Raw genomic sequence first — 22,620 nt, 5'->3', positions numbered from 1 at the left:
TGTTGATAGAACGCACAGAAAGATCAAACACTGATCCTGTCAGAGCATGCAGGGTTAATGGGAGGGCCCCGAGAACTGCTCATGCTAGTATTCCATACCTTGAATGTCCACCAAGTAGCTCTCTCAAATGGGCATAAGAGATCCCATGCCATGATTTGAGGAAGAGCTGGATAGTTCTCCAGATGTCCAGGCCAAAATTTACAACTCAACAGCATCACTAAAACATATTTTGTGGTCATTTATGTCCAAATTGGCAGTTGCGTTTTCTGCATTACAACAGTGATGACACTTCCAGAAGTACTTCATTGGCTGTAAAGCACTTAGGCACATCTTGAGTGATTCCTTACAATGGGCGATAGTTTCAGGCTCTAGCGAGGGTATGTTACAGGCAGTAACTGATCAGCCTCCCTTTACTCATCCAATGAAAAGAAAACCGTCCGGGTGAATAACAGGCAACTAGTTCTCCACTGTCTAATTTACACCCCTGTGAAGTAGAATGTTTGGCCCATTTCTACCTGATATTTTATTTGTCAATTGAGATATTGTGGTAGACTGTAACAGTAGGTCATCTTCCTCTCACTTATCAGATAATTATGCCAAAAGTGAAGTTAGAATTTATTATACTGTAAGATCACAGAATCATAGAATGGTTATAGCACAGAAGGAGGCCATTCAATCCTTTGTGTCTGCACTGGCTCTCTGCAAGAGCAACTCAGATAGTCCCACTCTCTTATCTTTTCCCTGTAGCCCTGAAATTTTTTTCTCTTCAGATAATTATCCAGCTCCCTTTTGAAAGCCGCGATTGAGTCCTCCTCCATCATATTCTCAGGCAATACACTCCAGAGTCTAACCACTCGCTGTGTAAAAAGGTTTTTCCTCCTGTTGACTTCGGTTCTTTTGCCATTCACCTTAAATTAGTGTTCTCAGCTCTTACGCTAATGGGAACAGTTTCTCCCTATCTACTCCATACAGATCCCTCATGATTTTAATCACCTCTATCAAATCGCCTCTCAACCTTCTCTTCTCTAAGGAGAGCAGCCCCAGCTTCTCCAATCTATCCTCGTCACTGAAGTCTCTCATCCCTGGAACTATTCTCCCAAATCTTTTCTGCACTCCCTCTAATGCTTTCACCTAAAGTGAGATACCCAGAACTGGACACAATACTCCAGTCGAGAGCAAACCAGTGTTTTATAAAGGTTCACGACAACTTCCTTGCTTTTGTACTCTATGCCTCTATTTATAAAGCCCAGGATCCTGTATAACTTATTAACTGCTTTCTCAACCTGCCCTGCCACCTTCAACAATTAATGCACATATACCCCAGATCCCTCTGCTACTGCACTTCCTTTAGAATTGTATCCTTTATTTTATATTGCCTCTCCTCATTCTTCCTACCAAAATGTATCATTTCACACTTCTCTGTATTAAATTCATCTGTCACATGTCCGTACATTCCACCAGCCTATCTATGTCCTCTTGGGCGGCACAATGGTGCAGTGGTTAGCACCACAGCCTCACAGCTCCAGTTACCCGGGTTCAATTCTGGGTACTGTCTGTGCAGAGTTTGCAAGTTCTCCCTGTGACTGCGTGGGTTTCCGTTGCGTGCTCCAGTTTCCTCCCACAGCCAAAGACTTGCAGGTTGATAGGGAAATTGGCCATTGTAGATTGCCCCTAGTGTAGGTAGGTGGTAGGGGAATTGAGGGGATGTGGTAGGAATATGGGATTAATGTAGGATTAATATAAATGGGTGGTTGATGGTCAGCACAGACTTGGTGGACCGAAGGGCCTGTTTCAGTGCTGTATCTCGAAATGAAATGAAATCTCTCACTATCCTCCTCACAGTTCACAACTTTTGTGTCATCCGCAAATTTTGAAATTGGGCCCTGTACATGCAAGTATAGGTCATTAATATATAGCAAGAAAAGCAAGGGTCCCAACACTGAACCCTAGGGAACCCCACTATATTCCTTCCTCCAGTCCGAAAAATAACCGATCATCACTACTCTCTGTTTCCTAGCACTTGGCCAACTTCGTATCCATGCTTCCACTGTCCCCTTTATTCCATGGGCTTTAACTTTGCTAACAAGCCTGTTAGGCTGTTACATGGCACTTTATCAAATGCCTTTTGGAAGTCCTTGTACACCATATCAGCTGCATTACCCTCATAAACCCTCTCTGTTACCTCATCAAAAAGGTCAATCAAGTTAGTTAAACACAATTTGGCCTTAACATATCGGTGCTGACTTACCTTAATTAATCCACATTTGTTCAAGTGACTGTTAATTGTATCCCAAATTATTATTTCTAAAAGATTTCCCATTGCTGAGGTTAAACTAACTGGCGTGTAGTTGCTGGGCTTGTCCTTACTTTTTTTGAACAAGGGTGGAGCATTTGCAATTATCCGGTCTTCTGGCACCACACTGTGTCTAAGGAAGATTGGAAGATTATGGCCATTGTTTCAGCAATTTCCACGATTACTTCCCTGGACTGCATTTGATCCAGTCCTGGTGACTTTATCAACTTTAAATACAGCTAGCCTTTCTAATACCTTCTCTTTATCAATCATTAGCCCATCCAGTGTCTTAACTGTCTCCTCTTTCATTGCAAGTTTGACAACATCTTTGTCCCTGGTAAAGACAGATACAAAGTATTCATTTCATACCTCAGCTGTACCCCCTGCCTCCATGTGAATATCTCCTCTGTTGTCCCTAATCAACCCCACTCCTTTTACCACCTGTTTACTATTTATATGCCTATAGAAGGCTTTTGGATTACCTTTTATCTTAGCTGCTAATCTCTTCTCATACTCTCTTCTTACTTCTCATTTATTTTTTCATTTCCCCTCTGAACATTCTATATTATACCTGGTTCTCACTTGTGTTATCAAGCTGACATCCGTCCTATGCATCCTTTTTCTGCTTCATATTACTTTCTATCCTTTTGTCATCCAGGAGCTTTGGCTTTGTTTGTTCTACCTTTTTCCTCATGGGAATGTACCTGACTATACCCAAACTAATTTCTCTTTAAAGGCACCCCATTGTTCTGTCAGAGTTTTGCCTGCCAGTCCTTGATTCCAAATTACTTGGGCCATGTCCAATCTCACCCCATTGAAATTGGCCTTCCCCAATTAATTATTTATATTCTGTTTTGCTTGTCCTTTTTAAAAAAAATTGTTCAAGGGATGTGGACATCGCTGGCAAGGCCAGTATTTATTGCCCATCCTGAATTGCCCTTGAGAAACTGAATGGCTTGCTGGGCCATTTCAGAGGTAATTTAAAAGCCAACCACATTGTTAACCTAATCATCATGATACTATGATCACTGCTCCCAAATTGATTCCCTCCTGACACTTGATTCACTTGACTTATTCCCTAGAACCAGATCCAACAATGCCTCCTTCCTTGTTGGGCTAGAAACATACTGATGTAGAAAATTCTCCTGAACACAATTAAGAAACCCTTCCTCCTCTCTGTCCTTTACACTATTACTATCCCAGTATATATTAGGATAATTAAAGTTGCCCATTGTAACTACTCTATCATCTTTGCACCTTTTTGTAATTGCCTTGCAAATTCGTTGCTCAATATCTTTCCCACTAGTTGGTGGCCTATAGAACACACCAAGTAGGGTCATGATACCTCTATTGTTTCTTTGCTCTAGCCAGAAAGATTCACGACAGGGTTGTTGATCCACTCTGTCTCTTTCTGTTTATATTTGCACACCGGGACAGTTTCCTCACATGTGAACTAATTTTATTTCAGGAGGCCTTTCAATTTCCACCAATACTACCAGTAATGGAGTTTCAGGTTTCAAGGAGAACAATTCTTCAGGACACATTAGGAGGCTTAAGATCCAACAGATTAGCTCCTCCTTTTACTGCATTTAAGGTACAAAACTGGTTCATATCGATGAATGGTTCGAATTTTTTTCTTGAATCTTGAATTTATTTCTTAAATCTAATGATCAACTAACCATGACTACATGAAAATAGTTTTTAAATATTAGTTGGTGTCCCTTGGGTTGCTCACAAAGTCAAAAGATGTAATTCAAACGCCATTTTAAAGTCTTTATTTTGGCCAATACTTTGATGAAATTTGTGGCAATGTGGGAAACACAGAAATTGAGTTCGTTGTGCAGAGATGATTTTCTGCAGTGCAGGCTAAGGAACTTGGAGGCTATTGCAACCTCTATTGGGGGCTGGGGGGGGGCGGTGGGGGTTGGGGTATTAACAGACATCCGTCCATTTGTGAGAGAGATGATGGCAATACAGCCTCATAACTTGGTGAGGTCAGATAAGATCATCTGCTGCACATCAAGGGTGAAGTGTCCTCCCCATTTTTTTTGGCTGAATAGCCTAGGCAGGATTTTTTGGAGACACCGACTTGCCCAGCATCTGCATCTCCCTCTTGACCCTAAAGACTGAATCCGGAAGAAACGCGGAGGCCCACTCTGTTGCAGGGAGTTAAAACAGCACTCCGACAGTGCAGCACTCCCCCAGTACTGCACAGGTGTGTCAGCCATGATTTTTGTGTTCAAGCCCTGGAGTGGAACTTGGGATTTGAACCTTATGATTCAGAGACGAGAGAGTGCTACCAACTGAGCCACAGCTAACACTGTTAATTACAGTGTGACAAGTTTACTTGAGGAATTCCCATTCTGAATGTGGATATAGGAATTTATAAAGAAGAAGTTGATGCAAAAGTGTGATAGAAAAATGACAACAGGAAGTCAGACAGGAAATGCAGGCTGAGAGGAGGATTTTTAATACATTACTAATGGATCTCCCGTGGTATGGTGTAACAGTTATTTAAACCAAGTATGGTCCTGATGTGAAGTGGGGTTGGATGGCAGGGGCATAATTGTACCAGGGTGCACAAATGCAATTTTGCCCACAATTTAAAGTCATACATTCCTTCCTTCTTTTTATGTAGTATTTTGACTTAATCTTATTTATGAATAGCTATTAACTTGTGAAACAGAGAAGTAGAGTTCATTAGAGCAGACGAGTATCTCTTCAGGAGAGGCTGAGAAGGTGGGAGATGCAAAACAGAGGTGCTACAGTGCCACCACAAGCAGACAGATGTGATTACTGCATGACAAGTTTACATAGGCAGTTTCCATTATAAATGTGAAAATAGGGGGTTATGATGGATAAGGTTTTCAAGTGCGCACAGGCATAAAGGGCCTGAAAATCCATAGCCTTTGATCAATATAGACACATCATGGACAGATGAAGGGGTTAGGCAGGAAAAGAAGCTCTAGCCAGTCACTAAAGTTTACATGAGCAATACTGGTCCAACAAGTTTTTGGCATGCTCATCAGCCCCATTGTAAAGTGAGTTGATCAGGCCAGAAGTCTGTCACAGGGTTGGTCAGGTGTCCAGGTCAAGGTTCAGTCTCAGATCCTTGGTGTCAATTTCTGTCAGCCTGGAGTCTGGTAGGCCTCCTTTCGCCTGGTATACTTACTGCCTGGTGAACCCCAAGCTGGGGTTGAGGAAATCTCTGTTCCAAGAGACCCCTTCACCAGCCACGCCCCATTTGATGCAGACTACCTTGTTTGGGGCTAAAGGAAGTTCTGCCGCAAGGCCCCATACAGACTTCCTACGGTACTCTTGCCTTATCTATGTGCTGGAAGGCCCCGTGGATCTTCAGGACCAAGGCTGTTAATAGGTTATATAAGGTTATAGTTAAATCATTCTCTATTTGCATTGCTATGAGGGATCGATTAATGCTCTGTATATATGATGACTTTTATCGATTCTTAACTATGCCACTGAATGGAAATGATTCAGTGAACAAAAACCAATACTGACAAGTGTTTGGTTGTTCACAGATTGGCAATGTATCAGGAATGTGGAAGACTCTGTGATTGTATATATAAAAAAGTGAACAATAGTGCATGAAAAGAGAAAGAGAACACCAAAGGACATCAATAGACAAAACTCTCAAATAGTTTAGAGTATGTTAGTGTTTTATTCTTGATGTTGCCATTTCAGGTCAACTTTCAAGGTGAACGTTGTGTTGGCCATGGGGTATCGCAGGAATTCTTCACTCTCTTTAGTCAGGAACTGCATAGAAACGGAAGGATCTTTCAGCGCTGTGAAGAGTCGGAGCTGCTTTGGTTCCCCAACTGCGTAAGGCTTATTATACTGACTGACCCACAAATCTCAAAAAATGTAGCAGCAGTACTTTCTCTGCCTTTTTGTAATGTTTGTAACACTCAGGATAAGTGGATTTTAATAGACAAGAGGTTAAGTCACAATATAGGGACCAGTGCCCTGATGCCATAAGCTATTAGCACTTTAAAAAACTCGTTAAAGGGATGTTGCTCCAACCATTCTTCCTGTTAGTAACCTGGACATTTTGTTTCCTATTGGTACCTGAGCAATTTGCCACATTTGATCATTAAGGAAGACCCTATGCTGTAGGTGTCCTCTCCTTAGCCTTTTCATGATGACTATGGATGGGCGACAAATACTGGCCTTACCAGCTACGCCACTTCCCATGAATGAATAATAAAGTTTAAAAACTGCCACTCCTTAGCAGTCCAGCGGCACGGTACAATTACTGCTTCCTGTTTACAGCTTAAATGCCGGCACTACTGCACCTGCAGGTATAACAAAACTTTCGCTTAAGAAAGGTGAATCTTTTGAGTTTTCATGCTCCCAAAATTCCCAAAATGCAGTCCCAAAGTGGGTGGCTCAGGTAAGGTACAACCATTGGAAGTTTGTTTTTCTTTATGAATTTTAGTATTTATGGGTTAAGCATTAGATTGTTGGGGATACTTGATAAGGAGGCAGATGTTCTGAGCAAGAATGTGCAACAACTTAATGGGTAGACCCTCAATCAGTAGGTAACAGATCTTCTATTTCAGAGATGGGTTGCTGAGAAATAAATTTCTTAGCTACAAGGGAAACAAGTTGTTGAAGAATTCTTGGTCTTGGGATTGTGTACACTGGATACTACTTCATGATGGACTGTGGACGTATTGGTTGCAAAAGAGATGACTTCATGAATCTCTGAAAGTCCATAATACTTGCACCATAATCTGTAAACCTGCTTACTGCTGTAACTGCTATAACAAATCAGTATTGTATATGAACCAAGAAAATATGCATTATAAAAATAACTTGCATAAAACTGGCATGTTCTAGATTTAAGGTCAGCTTGTAATTGCATAATCCCCAGATATTTTCCAATTTTGTGCTTCTGTGCGGAGCCTCACCCATTGAGAGCACAAATCTTAGTGCACATGACTTTTCAATTATTTAGATTAATTATCGGAAAATTATTCAGCACTCATGTCCAGATTTCCAGTAAGCTCTTCTGGCAGGTGAGGCTTCCCTCCGGGAGCACACAATTGGAAAGTTTATCTTGCCATGTCAACTGAATTCTGTTGTTACAAAGTATTGTGAAGACTTTGCAAAGAAGGATTTTACAATTTCTGTTTCTTTTGTAATATGCACAGGAACCAGAAATGGATGATGTATTTCACCTGTTGGGAATTCTCTGTGGACTTGCTGCATCCAATGGTTTTATTTGCAATTTTCACTTCCCATTGGCTATGTACAAAAAGCTGCTCCACGTGCAGCCAACACTGGAAGACCTGAAGGAACTCTCACCAACAGAAGGAAAGTGAGTGAACTTGAAACATCTACTCACTCTTTAATGCACCAAATTGTCTAACCTATATTGCCTGCTGCTTATGTAAAATGGATCTCTTGTCCTTGGTTCAATGTCCTGTGGAAAATAAGACCTATGCTATTTTTCAAGTTACTGCAATGAATTATGACAAATTAGCCATAAAAATTACAACTTAAAATATAAAGTTTGCAAATCTGTTTCAGTGAGCTATGGAAATTAATCAATTTGCGATGATTACCTGTATTGTCATATACAAATCTTGCTTTGAAACTGGCAATACAATGACAAATCTTACTGACTAGCTTTCAATTTCTGTATCTTTTCTTGGTAATACAGATCACTCCAGGCGGTCCTTGATTATGAATACGATGACATTGAAGATGTGTATTATCAGTATTTTACCGTAAGTTTAGTCTTTTCCAACATCACAATTTAGTTTTAGTTTCAAACTGTTAACAAATGGAATTGAAATGGAAAGACTACCAGACTAGAGGTTGCAGAGAAACAGGAGCAGGCCATTCAGAATTAGTAACATGCAAGCAATGTTCACTCTAACCGAGGGCCAAGAGTGGGCCTTATAAGTTTGGAGAGCTGCAGGCACCTGTTGTGCCTGCACAAGCACTCGCATATCCTGGAAAACACATTTCGCCTGGAAGCCAGTGTCCCTGTTGTAGGTGCTGGGGACAGAGCAGGGGGGGCACAGCTCGACAACAATTTAAAAAGAATTAAACTTACTTTTACAGTGCTCGACGTCTACTTCGGTCACCGCAGCACTATTTCCCTGAAGTGTCCTCAAACAGGCGTTAGGCCTCTTGAGTGTCCTAAACAAGTGGCCCAAGGTTCATTGTAGGCGGCCGGCCTAGGGGCCTAAAAAAGAACAACCCAATATCTCATTGGATACTGGGGAGTCAAGGGTTATGGGCAGGACAGTGAAGCTGAGGCCAAGATCAGATGAGCCACAATCTCATTGAATGGCAGAGCAGGTTCAAGGGGCCGTCTGGCTTACTCCTGCTCCTATTTCATATGTTCATATGTTTTTATCAGGCGGCCTTGCAGCCCAGTGAAATTGGTCATTTTTGCATGATTTTTCCGTTTCAGCACAATGACGTCCAACTTACATCAATTTGTTTTTATCTGATAATAAAAGATTGAGGAGAGTGAATTTAGTCCCGCTCCAGTGATGAAATCCTGCTTACGTATATAAGTGGGAATTCTGCTAAACCTCTGCCCAAGTTACATAATGGGAGTTAGGAGAAGCTGCAAAGGTCGCTCACCCCTTAAGTAAACCCATTGTGAGGAATAACACAATATATCTCTTCTATCTTTGGCCCCCTTGTCTCGAGAGACAATGGGTAAGCGCCTGGAGGTGGTCAGTGGTTTGTGAAGCAGCGCCTGGAGTGACTATAAAGGCCAATTCTAGAGTGACAGACTCTTCCACAATAACACAATATAATGAGACAAAATCAGCTTGGCTTATAGACAGAGCTTTCATTTATGTAGCACCTTTCCCGACCTCAGGACATCCCAAAGTGCTTTACAGCCAATTAAGTACATTTGAAGTGCAGTCATTGTTGCAATGTAGGAAACACAGCTACCCATTTGCACAAGCAAGCTTCCACAAACAGCAATCAGCTGGCCAGATAATCTATTTTTTTTATACACGTCATTGGTTGAGGAATAAATATTGGCCAGGACACGGGGAGAATGCCCCTGTCTTTCTTCAAATAGTGTTGTGGGATCTTTTAGGTGTACCTAAGGGCAGTCGGAGCCTCGATTATCAAAAGAACAAATTAGTTGCTCATGTTGTACTGCACCTTTTGGAAGCAACTTTACACTATCTGTTTAGGAGAATATTGGGAGAGAAAGAGAAGTCAATTCATAAGATCCCCTTAACTCTTCTTAGAGACCTCAGTTTCTGGCGAACCTCTTAAAAAAAATTCTTTGGGTTTCTTCTGCCCCTTTTAATCATGCCTCCTCCTCTTCTGAGCGTACAGTAGTTCACAGAAGCAGGGCTTTCTCTGGGACAGTAGAGATCCTGTCCCCCATCCAAAATGAGCCCTGACCCAGGGTGGGTCATGGCACAGTCAGAGCAACAGGCCTGTCCCATCCCCACCCCCAAAGGTGACCCCCATCTAGGAGAAAAATTCAGTGCTTAAAGAGTCTAAATGAGTTATTGTAGAATATTGTTCAGAATTGCAGACAAACCAGGAGCAAAAGGAAATACATCCCATGATTTTGTGGGTTTTATTTTCACAGATTGTAAAAGAAACAGCTGATGGAAACAGAGTTTTACAAGAACTCATTCCTGATGGTGACAAGACACCTGTTCAAAAGCATAATAGGTAAACATTCTTCACTAATATAAACTGTTCATTCAGGTTTTTTGCTCTTTGACCAGAGCTGCATTTACAGTAATGTTCAGTCAAATGTAGATGCCTAGGCCATAGCATCATGTGTTATGACATCCAGCATTGTGTATTAATTAAGGGTGTTTACATAATTCAGTAATGCACATTGTATGCAGTTGTACCCTTTTTTCTCCTGAAGGATATGCCTTATTCGGTGGTATGGTTTCGTGTTTGTCAGTAGCTCCTCCAAGCACTTGCTCAGTCATTCTTTCTCTTATACATGAGGCAACCCATTTCTTCCACTGCTTTTAGATTCAGGAGATGCCACTCTGGGTTGTTTCCAGAATGAAGACCCTTGAATGTAGACAGGTTGTTAACCTGACTCAACTCCCTACTGGCTATGTATGATGTGGGGGGTTAATGGGGAGCAGGGTGACATTGGCACTCCACTCCTATTGGATGTGAGTACCCCGCTGGATGTCAGCCTAGTATTCAGAGACTGAAACTCTCATCTCCGTTTTCCAAAAGCAGTTATTCTTCATGTGAGTTTAAAACAGTTTGTAAACTACTTACATGAAGGCATCCCAACTGAGCACAGTTCTATCCTCTTGACTTGCACAAATGTGCACTTTCCAGCTGGTGACCAGGTCTAGTGACCAGGACCAAATGCACCACTTCATTTTGGCCTGAGTTCAAAGATGCTGAAACCAATTGTTTTTGCTGATTATCATCAACTAATTAACGTTCTCTTAAATATAAACACGCGCATGCCTTTTAAGGAGGTTTACGACAGGTTCAAACTAACTATTACTTTAATGTTATCCCTGGCTCAATCGCCCGGTGGTACTTACCTGACTTAATAGGCAAAGGCTAAAATCTTTAGTGTTACTTTATTCTTTATTCATTCATGGGATGTGGGCATCACTGGCTAGGCCAGCATTTATTGCCCATTCCTAACTGCCCTTGAGAAGTACATGAGAAATCAGTAGCAGTATTAGATTAGATATGTATTTAAAAAGAGAAATTTGGATGGCTGTGGGCAAACATCGGGGGAAATGGGAAAAATCAGATAACTGTTTCGAAAAGCCAGCACAGACAGTATGGGCTTCTGTGCTGTTTTATTGTATGACTAATCAGATACGTAATTAGCCACACTTGGTGAGTAGTTAACGTTATCAGACAACACTATCCTATTCTTTACGGCGGTTTATACAACTAAGTGGCTTGCTAGGTCACTTCAGAGGGTAGTTAAGAATCCTGGGAACAGGAGTAGGCCATTTGGCCCCTTGAGCTTATCCCTTGATATCCTTATCAAATAAAAACATCATGAGTCTCAGTCTTGGTGTAGGTCTGGAGTCACATATAGGCCAGACTGGGTAAGGGCGGCATATTTTCTTCCCAAAGCATATTAATGAGCCAGTGACATAACAATACACCATCTTCACGGTCGCTTTTACTGGTACCAGCTTTTCATTCCCACACGTTTGTTAAAAGCAAGTACAAATTCTCAAACTATCATTCTCAGGATTGCTACATCCACAACTTCAAACGGAGTGCAATTCCTCAATTGCCGTTAGTGGCGGACGCATCACCAAGCATCTGATAATGTGTAATTGATAATAAATTCAAGTGGAGCAGTGCTCCCACTAACCTGCTGGAGCTCCTGCTGTTAGGTATTAACAGGCTGAATGTGTTGTCTGCCATCTGCAGTCCAATTCTATTTCACAGGAAGGCCATGGCAACCTGATAGATAGGATAGAATGTTAACTTTTAAAGCACTTTAGAACTCTTTAGATAAATAAAAACAGATTAATGGAGATTGGCAGCTATTCCTTTGAGTTTAGATGGTTGAGGGGTGATTGAATTGAGGTGTCAACTGTAAATTGCATGTTTTCTAAATCTAATTTCTTATTAAATAGGAAACAGTTTGTTGATGCTTATGTGGATTACAAGTTGAACACATCTGTGGAGCAACAATTCAATGACTTTGCACAAGGTTTCAGGATCCATATGAAAAACGCAGATTTATTCCTACCTGATGAACTGAGGGCTGTTATCCATGGAAACACCAAATACGAGTGGGAACTGCTGGAACAGGTATGGCGCTATGTTGCACATTTACCGTTCAACGTTTTTGACAATTTCTGCTCTGTGTGTACAGGGGAGGGATGCAGTGTCACATCACATTAAACAATGGCCTATAAACACATCAAGGGCTGGATTTTTGCCCACCCCCACCCTACGTAAAGGGGGGAGGAGGTGGGAGCGAGTCGGGAAGACCTCCCAGAGCCTCCCGCTCCATTTTACCCCCCACCACCACCATCAGGCTTGTTGGAGTGGTGTAAAATTCCAGCCCAAATCGTCATCAAAATCTCTGTGGATAATTTTAACCTACCTCAGCTAGTGAGAATTGGATCGGCCACCTAATTTCAGTGGAAAGTACAATTGGGCGGAGGTATAACAGGAGCAGGTCACTCAGCTCCACAAATCTGTTTCACCATTCAATTCGATCATAGCCTATCTAGGCCTCCAGCCCCTTTTAAATAACTTTGATCCACATTCCTAGATAACTTTACTTAACAAAAATACGTTGATTTCAGTCTTGACAATTTCAATTGACCCAGCATCCAATGCTGCCATTGCAGTGCGTTCCAGATTACCCCTACACTTTTGTGTGTAAAACTGCTTCCGGATTTCACTCCTTTAATGGCCTTGCTCTAATTTAAGATTGTGCTTCCTTCTTCAGGATTCCCTTACTCATTTTAAACACCTCAATTTGATCATCCCTCATTCATCTAAACTCAAGGGAATACAAGCCGATCTCCATTAACCTATGTTTTTTATTTACAGAATGCAACATACAACGGTTATACAGAAACTGCCCGAGCAGTTAGGAATTTTTGGCAAGTCTTTGAAAACCTAGAAGAGGAAATGAAAAAGCAATTTCTTGGTAAGTATCCTTCGCGCGCTTTAATGGATGTAACAGACATCTGCATCTTAGCTTGACCCATTACCTAATCAGGAATGTCTTTGTTAGGTGCAACTGATGTTATTAATGTAGCCATGCAAGGTGGATAGACCTTAAAATGGCATAAAGAATCTTAGAAGCTTACAGCACAATAGGCCCATGGTGCTGGTTCTTGGAAAGAGCTATCCAATTAGTCCTGCTCCCTGTTCTTTCCCCATAGCCCTGCAGTTCTTCTTCCTTTTCAGTGTCCTTTTAAGTTACTATTGAATCCACTTTCAACATCCTTTCAGCCAGTATGTTCTTGATCAAAAGAGCTCGCTGTGAAAAATCATTTAATCTCCCCTCTGGAATGTCTGCCAATAATTTTATATCTGTGTCCTCTGATTACTGGATCTCTCGCCAGTGCAAGCAGTTTCTTTTTCTCTGTCAAACCCTTCAAAATTTGGAACACCTCTTAAATCTCCCCTTAACCTTCTCTGCCCTAAGGTGAACAATCCCAACTTCTACAGTCTCTCCACATAATTGAAGCCCCTCATCCCCAAGATGATAGTGACAGTATTGATAATTATTAATATCTAGACGAGCTCCCATGCTGTTACCAGTTAGGTAATGCATAATGAAAGGGATGTTTATTCCTTTAAGGGAATAACAGCAAGGTTACTGATTTATTGATTGAATACATGAAATTCCATTTGTTTTTAAAGCGTATGTTGCCATTTTGATGGTCTTTGGCAAACATGTTCAGTTTTAAAGCTAACAATATTAAGCCAAATGGACCAATTAAGTTAGACATCTGGGCCTGGAGTGTACTTGGCTTATGTGGTAACTTCTAGTCCACCCACAGCAAACAAGGCCAAAGGAGTGAGGGCAGAAATTGCTTGCACTGGCAACTCCTGCTTCCTCCGCCTTAAGCGGGATCTGGTATGTGTTGAGGCCAGCATGCAGAGCCAGGATGAGGCTTTAAGGCAGTCCTCCAAAGGGCACAAGTGGACCATAGTGTGGGGGGGGGGGGGGGGAGTGCAGAGGACACTGAAGATTGTGGCACCTTTATTATTAATGCAGTCTGCTGACACAGGGCTGCACAAGGCACCAGCTATTACTTTTCAGAAGCAAGTAGCAAGGACAGGTTTGGGCATCAAAATATTCTTTGTTTTGAATGTGGCTTTTATTTCAATATCTATTCTTTTCTCATTCTCAGCCTTTCTGTCAGGAAGTGAACGAATCCCAGCAGGAGGGATTCGGAATCTCAGTATTACCATTCTTAACACCAGCAGCAATGAACCAGATTCCTCATATCCTCGTGCCTACACCTGTACGAGGACCCTGGACCTTCCCAACTACAGCAGCATTGAAATACTGAGAGAGAAGTTACTTCACGCAATTGAATTTGGTGAAGAATTCAATGCACAACTACCGTAATATTTGCAGCTAGAGACTGCGTTTAGTTAACCTGAGAAATGTTGGTGATGGAGAAAATCTGACTGACAAAGATAAATTGCATCAGGGCATTCGTTTCATTACAATGTTGAAAACATCCAGCGATTGTGCAATGCTTTAAAGCCCCTCTAATCAAACTATAATATGTACACATCCAAATTCTTTTTATTTATTCACAGGATGTAGGCATTGCTGATAAAGCCAGCATTTATTGCTCATCCTAAATAGCCCTTGAGAAGGTGATAGCACGCCAGCTTCCTGCTAGGGTATTGAAGAGTTAACCACATTGCTGTGGGGCAGGAGTCACATATAGGCTGGATTGTGTAAGGACAGCCAGCAGATATTAGTCAACCAGGTGGGTTTTTACAATAATCCAGCTGCTTCATAGCCACCATTACTGAGATTCGCTTTTTATTCCAGAGTTATTTAATTTAAATTCCCCAGCTGCCATGCTGAGATTTGAACCCATATTTCTGAATGTTCATGCAGGCCTCTGGATTACTAGTCCACTAGTGTAACCACTCTGCTACCGTACCTCATCTTTCGTAATGTGATGCACCTTTCTGTAGGGAAAGACACTAACTCAGTGGAACCAGATGGGGAAATAATACATACATTTGGGAGGTACAGATTGAGACGATATCTTGACTGTTACTGGCATGACAAGTTTTTAACTTTGGCCCCATTATAGAAAAGAGAAGGCCATAATGACATTTAGCACAATATCTGGAGCAAATATATAATCTCTTCAGAGAAATTTAAGGATGGGCTTGCTGTTATGTTTAGTTTTAGTTTAGTTTAGTTTAGTTTAGTTTAGTTTAGAGATACAGCACAGAAACAGGCCATTCAGCCCAACCAGTCCATGCTGGCATTTATGCTCCATTCGAGCCTCCTCCCATCCTCCCTCAACTAACTCTTATCTGCATAACCCTCTATGCCCATCTCCCTCATGTGCTTATCCCGCCTCCCCTTAACTACATCTATAATACTTGGCCCAACTACTCAGCACGGTAGAGAGTTCCACATTCTCACCACTCTCTAGGTAAAGAAGTCTCTTCTAAATTCTATTCGATTTCTTGGTGACTGTCTTATATTGATGGCCTCTGGTTTTTCTCTTCCCCACAAGTGGAAACACTCTCTCTGTGCCTACACTACCAAAATCTCCGAATTTTAAAGACCTCTCTTAAGACACCCATAAGCCTTCTCTTTTCAATTAAAAAGGACCCAGCCTGTTCATCCTTGCCTGATAGGTATAAGCTGGCATTTCTGGTTGTAAATCATTTTTGTACCCTCACTTGTGCCTCCATATCCTTTCAATAATATAACAACCAGGACTATACACAGTATTCCAAGTTCAATCTCACCAAGATTCAATACAAGTTTAGCACAACTTAGCTACTTTTCGATTCCGTCCTAGTACTTGGTTTGCTTTCCTTTTAGTCATATTAACCTCTGTTGCTACTTTTAGTTATTGGTGAATTGTACTCTCAATTCCATGTCTCTGCTTTAAAGACGTCTGCAAATGCGACATAAAGTCCTGTAACATTAATCACAAGTCGTGGGAGTCAGTTGCCAGCGATCGCCAGAGCTGGCGGGCAGCCATAAAGGTGGGGCTAAAGTGTGGTGAGTCGAAGAGACTTAGCAGTTGGCAGGAAAAAAGACAGAAGCGCAAGGGGAGAGCCAACTGTGTAACAGCCCTTTCAACCAATTTTATCTGCAGCACCTGTGGAAGAGTCTGTCACTCTAGAATTGGCCTTTATAGCCACTCCAGGTGCTGCTCCACAAACCACTGACCACGTCCAGGCGCTTACCCATTGTCTTCCGAGACAAGGAGGCCAAAGAAGAAGAAGAAGACTCTCAGATCCACCTCATTTAGATTCTTATTTTCCAAGTAATATGGGTGCTCCTTATTTTTCTTACCAAAATGTAATACCTCATAGTTAATTTATGTTGAAACTCATTTGCCAATTATATGCCCCTTCTGCAAGTTTATTCTGCATGCTGTCATCAATTCATTAGGATCAGAGACCTTGTTCTTATTAGTTATATGGAAAAACTAAAACAGTGCATTGTTACTGTTAACACACTTTGTGAAATGCAGGTTAGTTTCATGTGTAAACAGCTAGTTGTAACTTTATTGCAGCATTTATAATTAATTAAAATAAATGATTTATTTTTTATTGCTCTTTGTGCCAGAAGTAAGTTATTGAGTGTTAAGAATTTTCATAGTTATAGCTCAGGGTTGGGAGTGGGATGAACAAGAGGGTCTCTCAGTCATTGCTCCTTGTCCATATGTCTGCTGCTTCAGTCTGTTGCTGATTTTACAGATACAGTGCCTTTTTATAAAAACCTCCAATACACAAGCAGACCAAGTCATCACCTGGCTCCTTATAATTTTGTGCACCTGTCTCAATGTTGTGACAGCCGAGCATGTGAACCCCCAAAGTATCACTCCACACTTCCTAAACTAGAAGGTGAATACAGTCGGGAATAAGCACTCACCACACAACAGTTTTTGAATCTGTCTTTTTAAAATTCTGCTCCATCATCAATTGTATTGAATACTTTGGAGGGATGTAAAATCCTGATACGCTGTATGATGTGTTTTGTTTGACCCCACAGCCCTGCTGGTGGAGAAAACAGAATTTCATACTTCAAATACTCATTGGGTGAAAAAGTACTTTCTGGTTTTACTTGAGTGTTACTTTGCCAGAACTATGGCAGAAATTATATTTGTGTGTAAATGCGGAGTCCACATCACTTCCAGCAAAGTAATGTAGGCAGAACAAGCAAATTCCTACCCATAATGATTGTAACCAATTACTGAGCAAATGTGATGTTACATTACCATAGGTGTGGAGTTTAAACATCCTTCAGAAAAGACTCAACCTCAATATATATATTGAAACTGTTGTCATTCCGCTCAAGAAAACCACATGAGCATCACTGTTAGCTTGGCTCAGTGGTAGTGTTCACACTTGAGCTAGATCATTGGTTCAAGCCAACTTTTGAAATTGGGCATGCAATCTAGACTGACAGTACAGTATAAGTGCTCCATGGTTAGAGAGAACGTTTTTTTGGATGAGATGTTAACCCAGCCCTAAAGATTCCCATGGCACTAATCAAGGATAGTTCTCTCTGTGGCCAAAATGTATCCCTCAACCAACTCCAACAGAATATATTAACTGGTCATTCACCTCATTGCTGTTTGTGGGATCTTGCTGTACACAAAAGTGGCTGCTGCATTTGCCTATGTAACAGTAACTATGCTTCATAAATAGTTGTAAAGGACTTTAGGATGTCCTGTGCTACATAAATTCAATTAATTTCCCTTTGAGAAATTCCCATCACGTGTAATGAAGCAATCTTCCGCACTCTCTCTGCTGTACACACAAGCTCATTAGGGACTTTCACTTTAGTTTCTTGGAACAACATAAAGACCCCAAGAAATAGATAAACACAGGGTAAGTGGTGTTGGAGCTCCAAGACATGCCAGATCAGAATGAGAAAAATAGACAGCATGAAGGAAGCTTTGTACATGTAAGGTGAACAATGTGCAAAAGAAAGAGAAGGACCATGACAACAGTAACCCATACAGGACTCTGTGTCATTTTGTTCCTTTTAGTGCTGGGTGAAAATCTTGTAACTCCCCAACAGCATTCTGGAAGCAGTTTTTCCACATGGACTGTAATGGTTCAAAATGAAGACCCACCTTCATCTTAAAGGGCGATCAATGCCAATCTTGCTATCCTGAAAATCAATAAATAAATGAAACACTTTGTACGACATTTACAGCTCAGTAGTGTTCTCCCTGTGGATCTCAGACATCTGGAGGCCAATGAGACACAGTTTCTGCCTAATATTCAAAGGGTTTGGAAGAGACGTCAGGAAGCTCTTCACAAAAAAAAAAATCAATAGCTGGGTGAACTTCAGCATGGGTTTGTTGAAGCAAGTGTTCTGCAATCACTCAATAGTTTAGATTCTGTGAGTGAGTTCAGTAGGTTTCTATTGAATATGAGCCAAATGGTTTCCTCACCTGTGTTGATTTGAACTGCACTTGTGGAATTAGTCAGAAGTGCAATGTGTTTACATTACATTTAACTTGCACGCAATGACCTTTCTAATCTGGCTTCAGCAAGGATGTTGCCATTGGGACATTGCAATCAGCTGCTAAGCCGCCCTCAGGTGGGCAATGGGGGTATAGCAGTTTCATTTACATAAGCCTCAGCTCCACTTATCCCTAAGTCATGCCAGAAGCAAATCAATTTTGCCCCAAGTTAGTGCTGCAATTTCTAACTAAATGGCCCACAATGCCAACAACTTGACCCCAGAATTAACCAGGTAGTTTTATTCTAAGGAAGAGGCCATGATGGCCGCTGCAGACATTTGCCCAAAAATGGTGATTTTTAAGTCAACATTGAGGCACACAGAGTACAAAATCTTGTGGACCCACTCCATCTGCCCCATCATCTCCCGCGCTCGGAGTGACTTGAATTCCTGTGATTCAGAGGCACAAATAAGTCTATTCCTGAATGTGTCCTCCACCTTGATCAAGGGTATGCTGTTACAGAGGCAAAAGTTCACGAAGTAGGAAATAAACAATGGAGTCAGGATAAATGAAATAAAAATACACCATTTAAAATCCTGAGAAATTAAGAAAATGGAGAGTGTAATCACGAGTTCTATGGTTTGGAAGTCCCAGAGACAATGAAGGGAATTACTACGGGCAAGGGAAGGTGGGCTTGGATGCCTGCAGGGAGTTATATCCCCTAAAAACGTTATTGGATTGGAATCCTAACATCATCCTGCCCACTTCCGGGTTCCTCCTGGGTTTGCAGGTGAGCAGGGAAGCCCCTTGGAGCTGTTGGGTAACTAATTGTAATATGCAAATAGGTCGTTAACTGCTATTTTAACTAAGCATTCTGGCTTTAACAGCCAGTGCACGTATTTCCCCAGCTGTCAGCAACTTGCCAGGGTCAAGCAGGTGAGTGCACAGTGGGGAGTGCTTCTTCAGGTGAGAGAGAGGCTGCTGCTCACAACACTTCTTCTGAGGGACTGCTTTCACCGCTTGACAGGTTCTTGGAAATCATTTCACCTGTCTTGCACTTCACTCACCTTGAGTTGCGTTTCCCTGCTGCCAGCCTTCACCATGGCATGGGAGCAGCTTGTGTAGCTCTACATTGAATCTCTGATGAGAAACAAGAGGAACAGCAACACCAATAGCACCAGCAGCAGGAACAGCACCAACTGTCTTCTCCTCAGCCACATGCCCCTCCACAGTGCAAAGAGGATGAACACAGAGATCCAGCTCCAAGGAGGTGAGACTCCCAGTGCAGAGTCTAGAGGCAGAGGATTAGCTCTCTTGGCATGTCTGAGCACCAGTGCCTCTGGAGACTCAGGCTTTCAGGGCAGGTGGTTGTTGACAACTACTATCTCCTGGAACAAGACCCCCTTCCCAGTGGACAAGGTGGCACACATTGTCAGTGGCCAAGGTGGCTGTCATAAGGTTGTTTGCTCTCGTCTCCTGCAAGGAGAGAAAACAGAGAGTTATGAGTATTAGAAATGGCTTGTGGGGAGAGGAGAAAGGACAACATTTGTGGAGGGTGAGGCAAGGGTGCGGGAGGGCAATTGGACGAGGGTGAATATGATTGTTGGCTGTCCAGTTTGGGATGTGAGGTGCCTGGAGAAAGAGGAATGAGTGCAGCTGCAAGATGTGTTGTTCTGAGGAGTGCTGTGCAGGAGAATGCTGGGGAAGTCACAGTGTTTGGGGCTTGGCACCTGAAAGTGTTACACCACTCACCTTTCCCTCCCTCACTGCAGCCCCTCAGATCCCACAGCAGGACCTCTAGCTAAGAGTGAGAGACCAGGGGCAGAAGTGGTAGGAGGGGTGGGGTGGTGGGTGGGGGAACAAACTTCCCAGGTCTCCTCTCCGTTCCTGTGGTTGCTGCAGCCTCAGGAATCCATATCCAGTTCAGTCATTCCGACACATACCCTTTAAGAGGAAATCTTCCCGTTGACAGATTTGGCATGGCATCCCATCCACCCTCTCTCATTGGTCAGGAAACCCGGAAATGGGATGCTAATGCTTGGTTAAAGAGCCATGGCAAAGCCATCTCCAGCAGCAATCGGGTTCCCAAGCCGTGACAGTTCCCACCACCATTTCACCAGGTTGAAAATTCCACTCAGTGGGTTCATGGTACATTTCAACACAGCAAGGGTGGAGGGCATAGCACAAGTTGTGTTGTGGTGCTGAAGAATAGAAACGCTGAGAGAAGATCTGGTGATATCAATGAGTAAAGTCACATGAAACTGGAAATGAGATAGATCACCTCCAACACAAGCTTTCAGATCTTTTCCTAAGGGTGGAAGATAAGCCTGCAAGGGGTAAGGCATGTAGTAAGTAACTAAGTTGAGAATTCAACTGTGTATACATGTGCAAGATTGGGGTGGGGGGTGGGGGAAGGATGGTTGAAGGTGGGGGTAATGACATATAGTGACACCACAAGTCCAGGCCAGAATGGAGTTGATTGGATAAGTCACCCATCAATATGCAGTAAGTAACTGGGATTGATTTTATGCACCTAATTTGTACTTTGTAATGGTTCTCCACTCACTGCATTTTGTTGTGGAAATATCTCTGCTATTCTTGGGGATCTCTGTTTGCTGTACTTTTGGTCAGAAGTTCAGAGACTTTAAATTAAAACAAGTCATGTTCCCACCCTCACCTCCAACTCATTGGCTGATGAGCAGTGTCAATAATTACTCTGATTAGAATTTTAGCTTAGGCTCCAAACCTGAGCACAAACCCAACTATGATCATTTCTGATGTTACATCTGCTATTCCCTACCTCTGTAACCTCCTCCAGCCCCAAAACCCTCTGCGATATCAGAGCTCTTCTAATTCTGACCTCTTGAACATCCCTGATTTTATTCGATCCACCATTGGTGGATGCATTTTCAGTTGCCTAGGCCTTAACCTCTGGAATACCCTCCCTACACCTCTCCACCTCTCGACCTCGCTTTCCTCCTTTAAGACACTCCCTAAAACCTACCTCTTTGACCAAGCTATTGGTCATCTGGCCTAATATCTCCTTATGTGGCTCGGAGTCATATTTTGTTTTATAATGCTCTCCTGTGAAGTTCCTTGGGACATTTTATTAGAATTAGAATTAGAATTAGAATTAGAACATTACAGCGCAGTACAGGCCCTTCGGCCCTCGATGTTGCGCCGACCTGTGAAACCATCTGACCTACACTATTCCATTTTCATCCATATGTCTATCCAATGACCACTTAAATGCCCTTAAAGTTGGCGAATCTACTACTGCTGCAGGCAGGGCGTCCCACGCCCTTACTACTCTCTGAGTAAAGAAACTACCTCTCACATCTGTCCTATATCTATCACCCCTCAACTTGAAGCATTACGTTAAAGGTGCTCTATAAATATAAGTTGTTGTTGTTTGATACCAAATGCCAGCATTTTCATGGCCGAACATAAAAATATGTAAATCCTCGTAAATCCCATCCCCCCTCCAACTGGTGTCCATTGGTAGTAACTTAACCTTGTTTCCCCAAGCTCATAATCAATTCTGACACTGCCTCATTTGTTTCTTCAGTAAGAGTTTAAAATTCACATAGCACGCTTCAAATATGCAGCAGTGAATGGTCCTAGTGTTCTGGTTAGCATTCCTCTTCAGCTAAAACCATGAAGACTAACCATGAGTTTAGCTCATTGTAGGAACTGGTTGTGAATTAAATATTCACCACTGTTACAACCAGGTGAGAAAAAGGTCTAGGGTTCCCTTTCAGCCTTCACCTGGTCTTACTGTGACAGGGTTTTATTTTTAAACACACTGTGTTTTTACCTCCCCCTTGGTTTCCAATTATAAGGCAAAGAAACCAGCACAAACAGGCTTTCTTAGGTTTATAGAAGAAAGGTGAAATGTTATTAAACTTAAACTCTAATTCAGTTGATGCCTTTGGATACATGACGCGCCCACGCTAGCATGCATACGTGATACACACATGCAAATAGAGACAGAAAAGCGCAGAAGAAATAAAGAGGCAATATCTGAAGAATTTTTGTTTTGGTTCTTCAAGCTCACTGTAGAGTTATTGATTGTAGGTAGATCTTGCTTTTCGTTGGGGCCCAGTATTCTTCTTAAACCTTGTTCGCTGTAGGAGACTTTTCTCTCTTGGGGTTCATGTGTCTTCAGTGGATTCC

The 22,620-nt window shown here is 42.1% G+C and overlaps 1 protein-coding gene across 3 annotated transcripts in view; it reads left to right on the top strand.

Moving 5' to 3' along the window:
• LOC137376795 (probable E3 ubiquitin-protein ligase HERC3) overlaps window positions 1–16,536 on the top strand; it is a 42,995-nt gene extending 26,459 nt beyond the window's left edge. For all 3 annotated transcript variants that reach the window (XM_068045820.1, XM_068045826.1, XM_068045813.1), the window contains 8 exons: window positions 3,762–3,887; window positions 5,996–6,133; window positions 7,468–7,634; window positions 7,980–8,046; window positions 9,900–9,985; window positions 11,911–12,088; window positions 12,842–12,941; window positions 14,158–16,536. In XM_068045820.1, coding sequence (XP_067901921.1) covers window positions 3,762–3,887; window positions 5,996–6,133; window positions 7,468–7,634; window positions 7,980–8,046; window positions 9,900–9,985; window positions 11,911–12,088; window positions 12,842–12,941; window positions 14,158–14,378 — 1,083 coding nt within the window. In that variant the 3' untranslated portion in view covers window positions 14,379–16,536. The remainder of the gene's footprint in view (window positions 1–3,761; window positions 3,888–5,995; window positions 6,134–7,467; window positions 7,635–7,979; window positions 8,047–9,899; window positions 9,986–11,910; window positions 12,089–12,841; window positions 12,942–14,157) is intronic.
• Window positions 16,537–22,620: the final 6,084 nt, after the last annotated feature.

The sequence above is a fragment of the Heterodontus francisci genome, chromosome 1, assembly GCF_036365525.1.
Source record: "Heterodontus francisci isolate sHetFra1 chromosome 1, sHetFra1.hap1, whole genome shotgun sequence".
Classification (NCBI taxonomy): domain Eukaryota; kingdom Metazoa; phylum Chordata; class Chondrichthyes; order Heterodontiformes; family Heterodontidae; genus Heterodontus; species Heterodontus francisci.
This window is presented reverse-complemented; position numbering and strand designations above follow the sequence as displayed.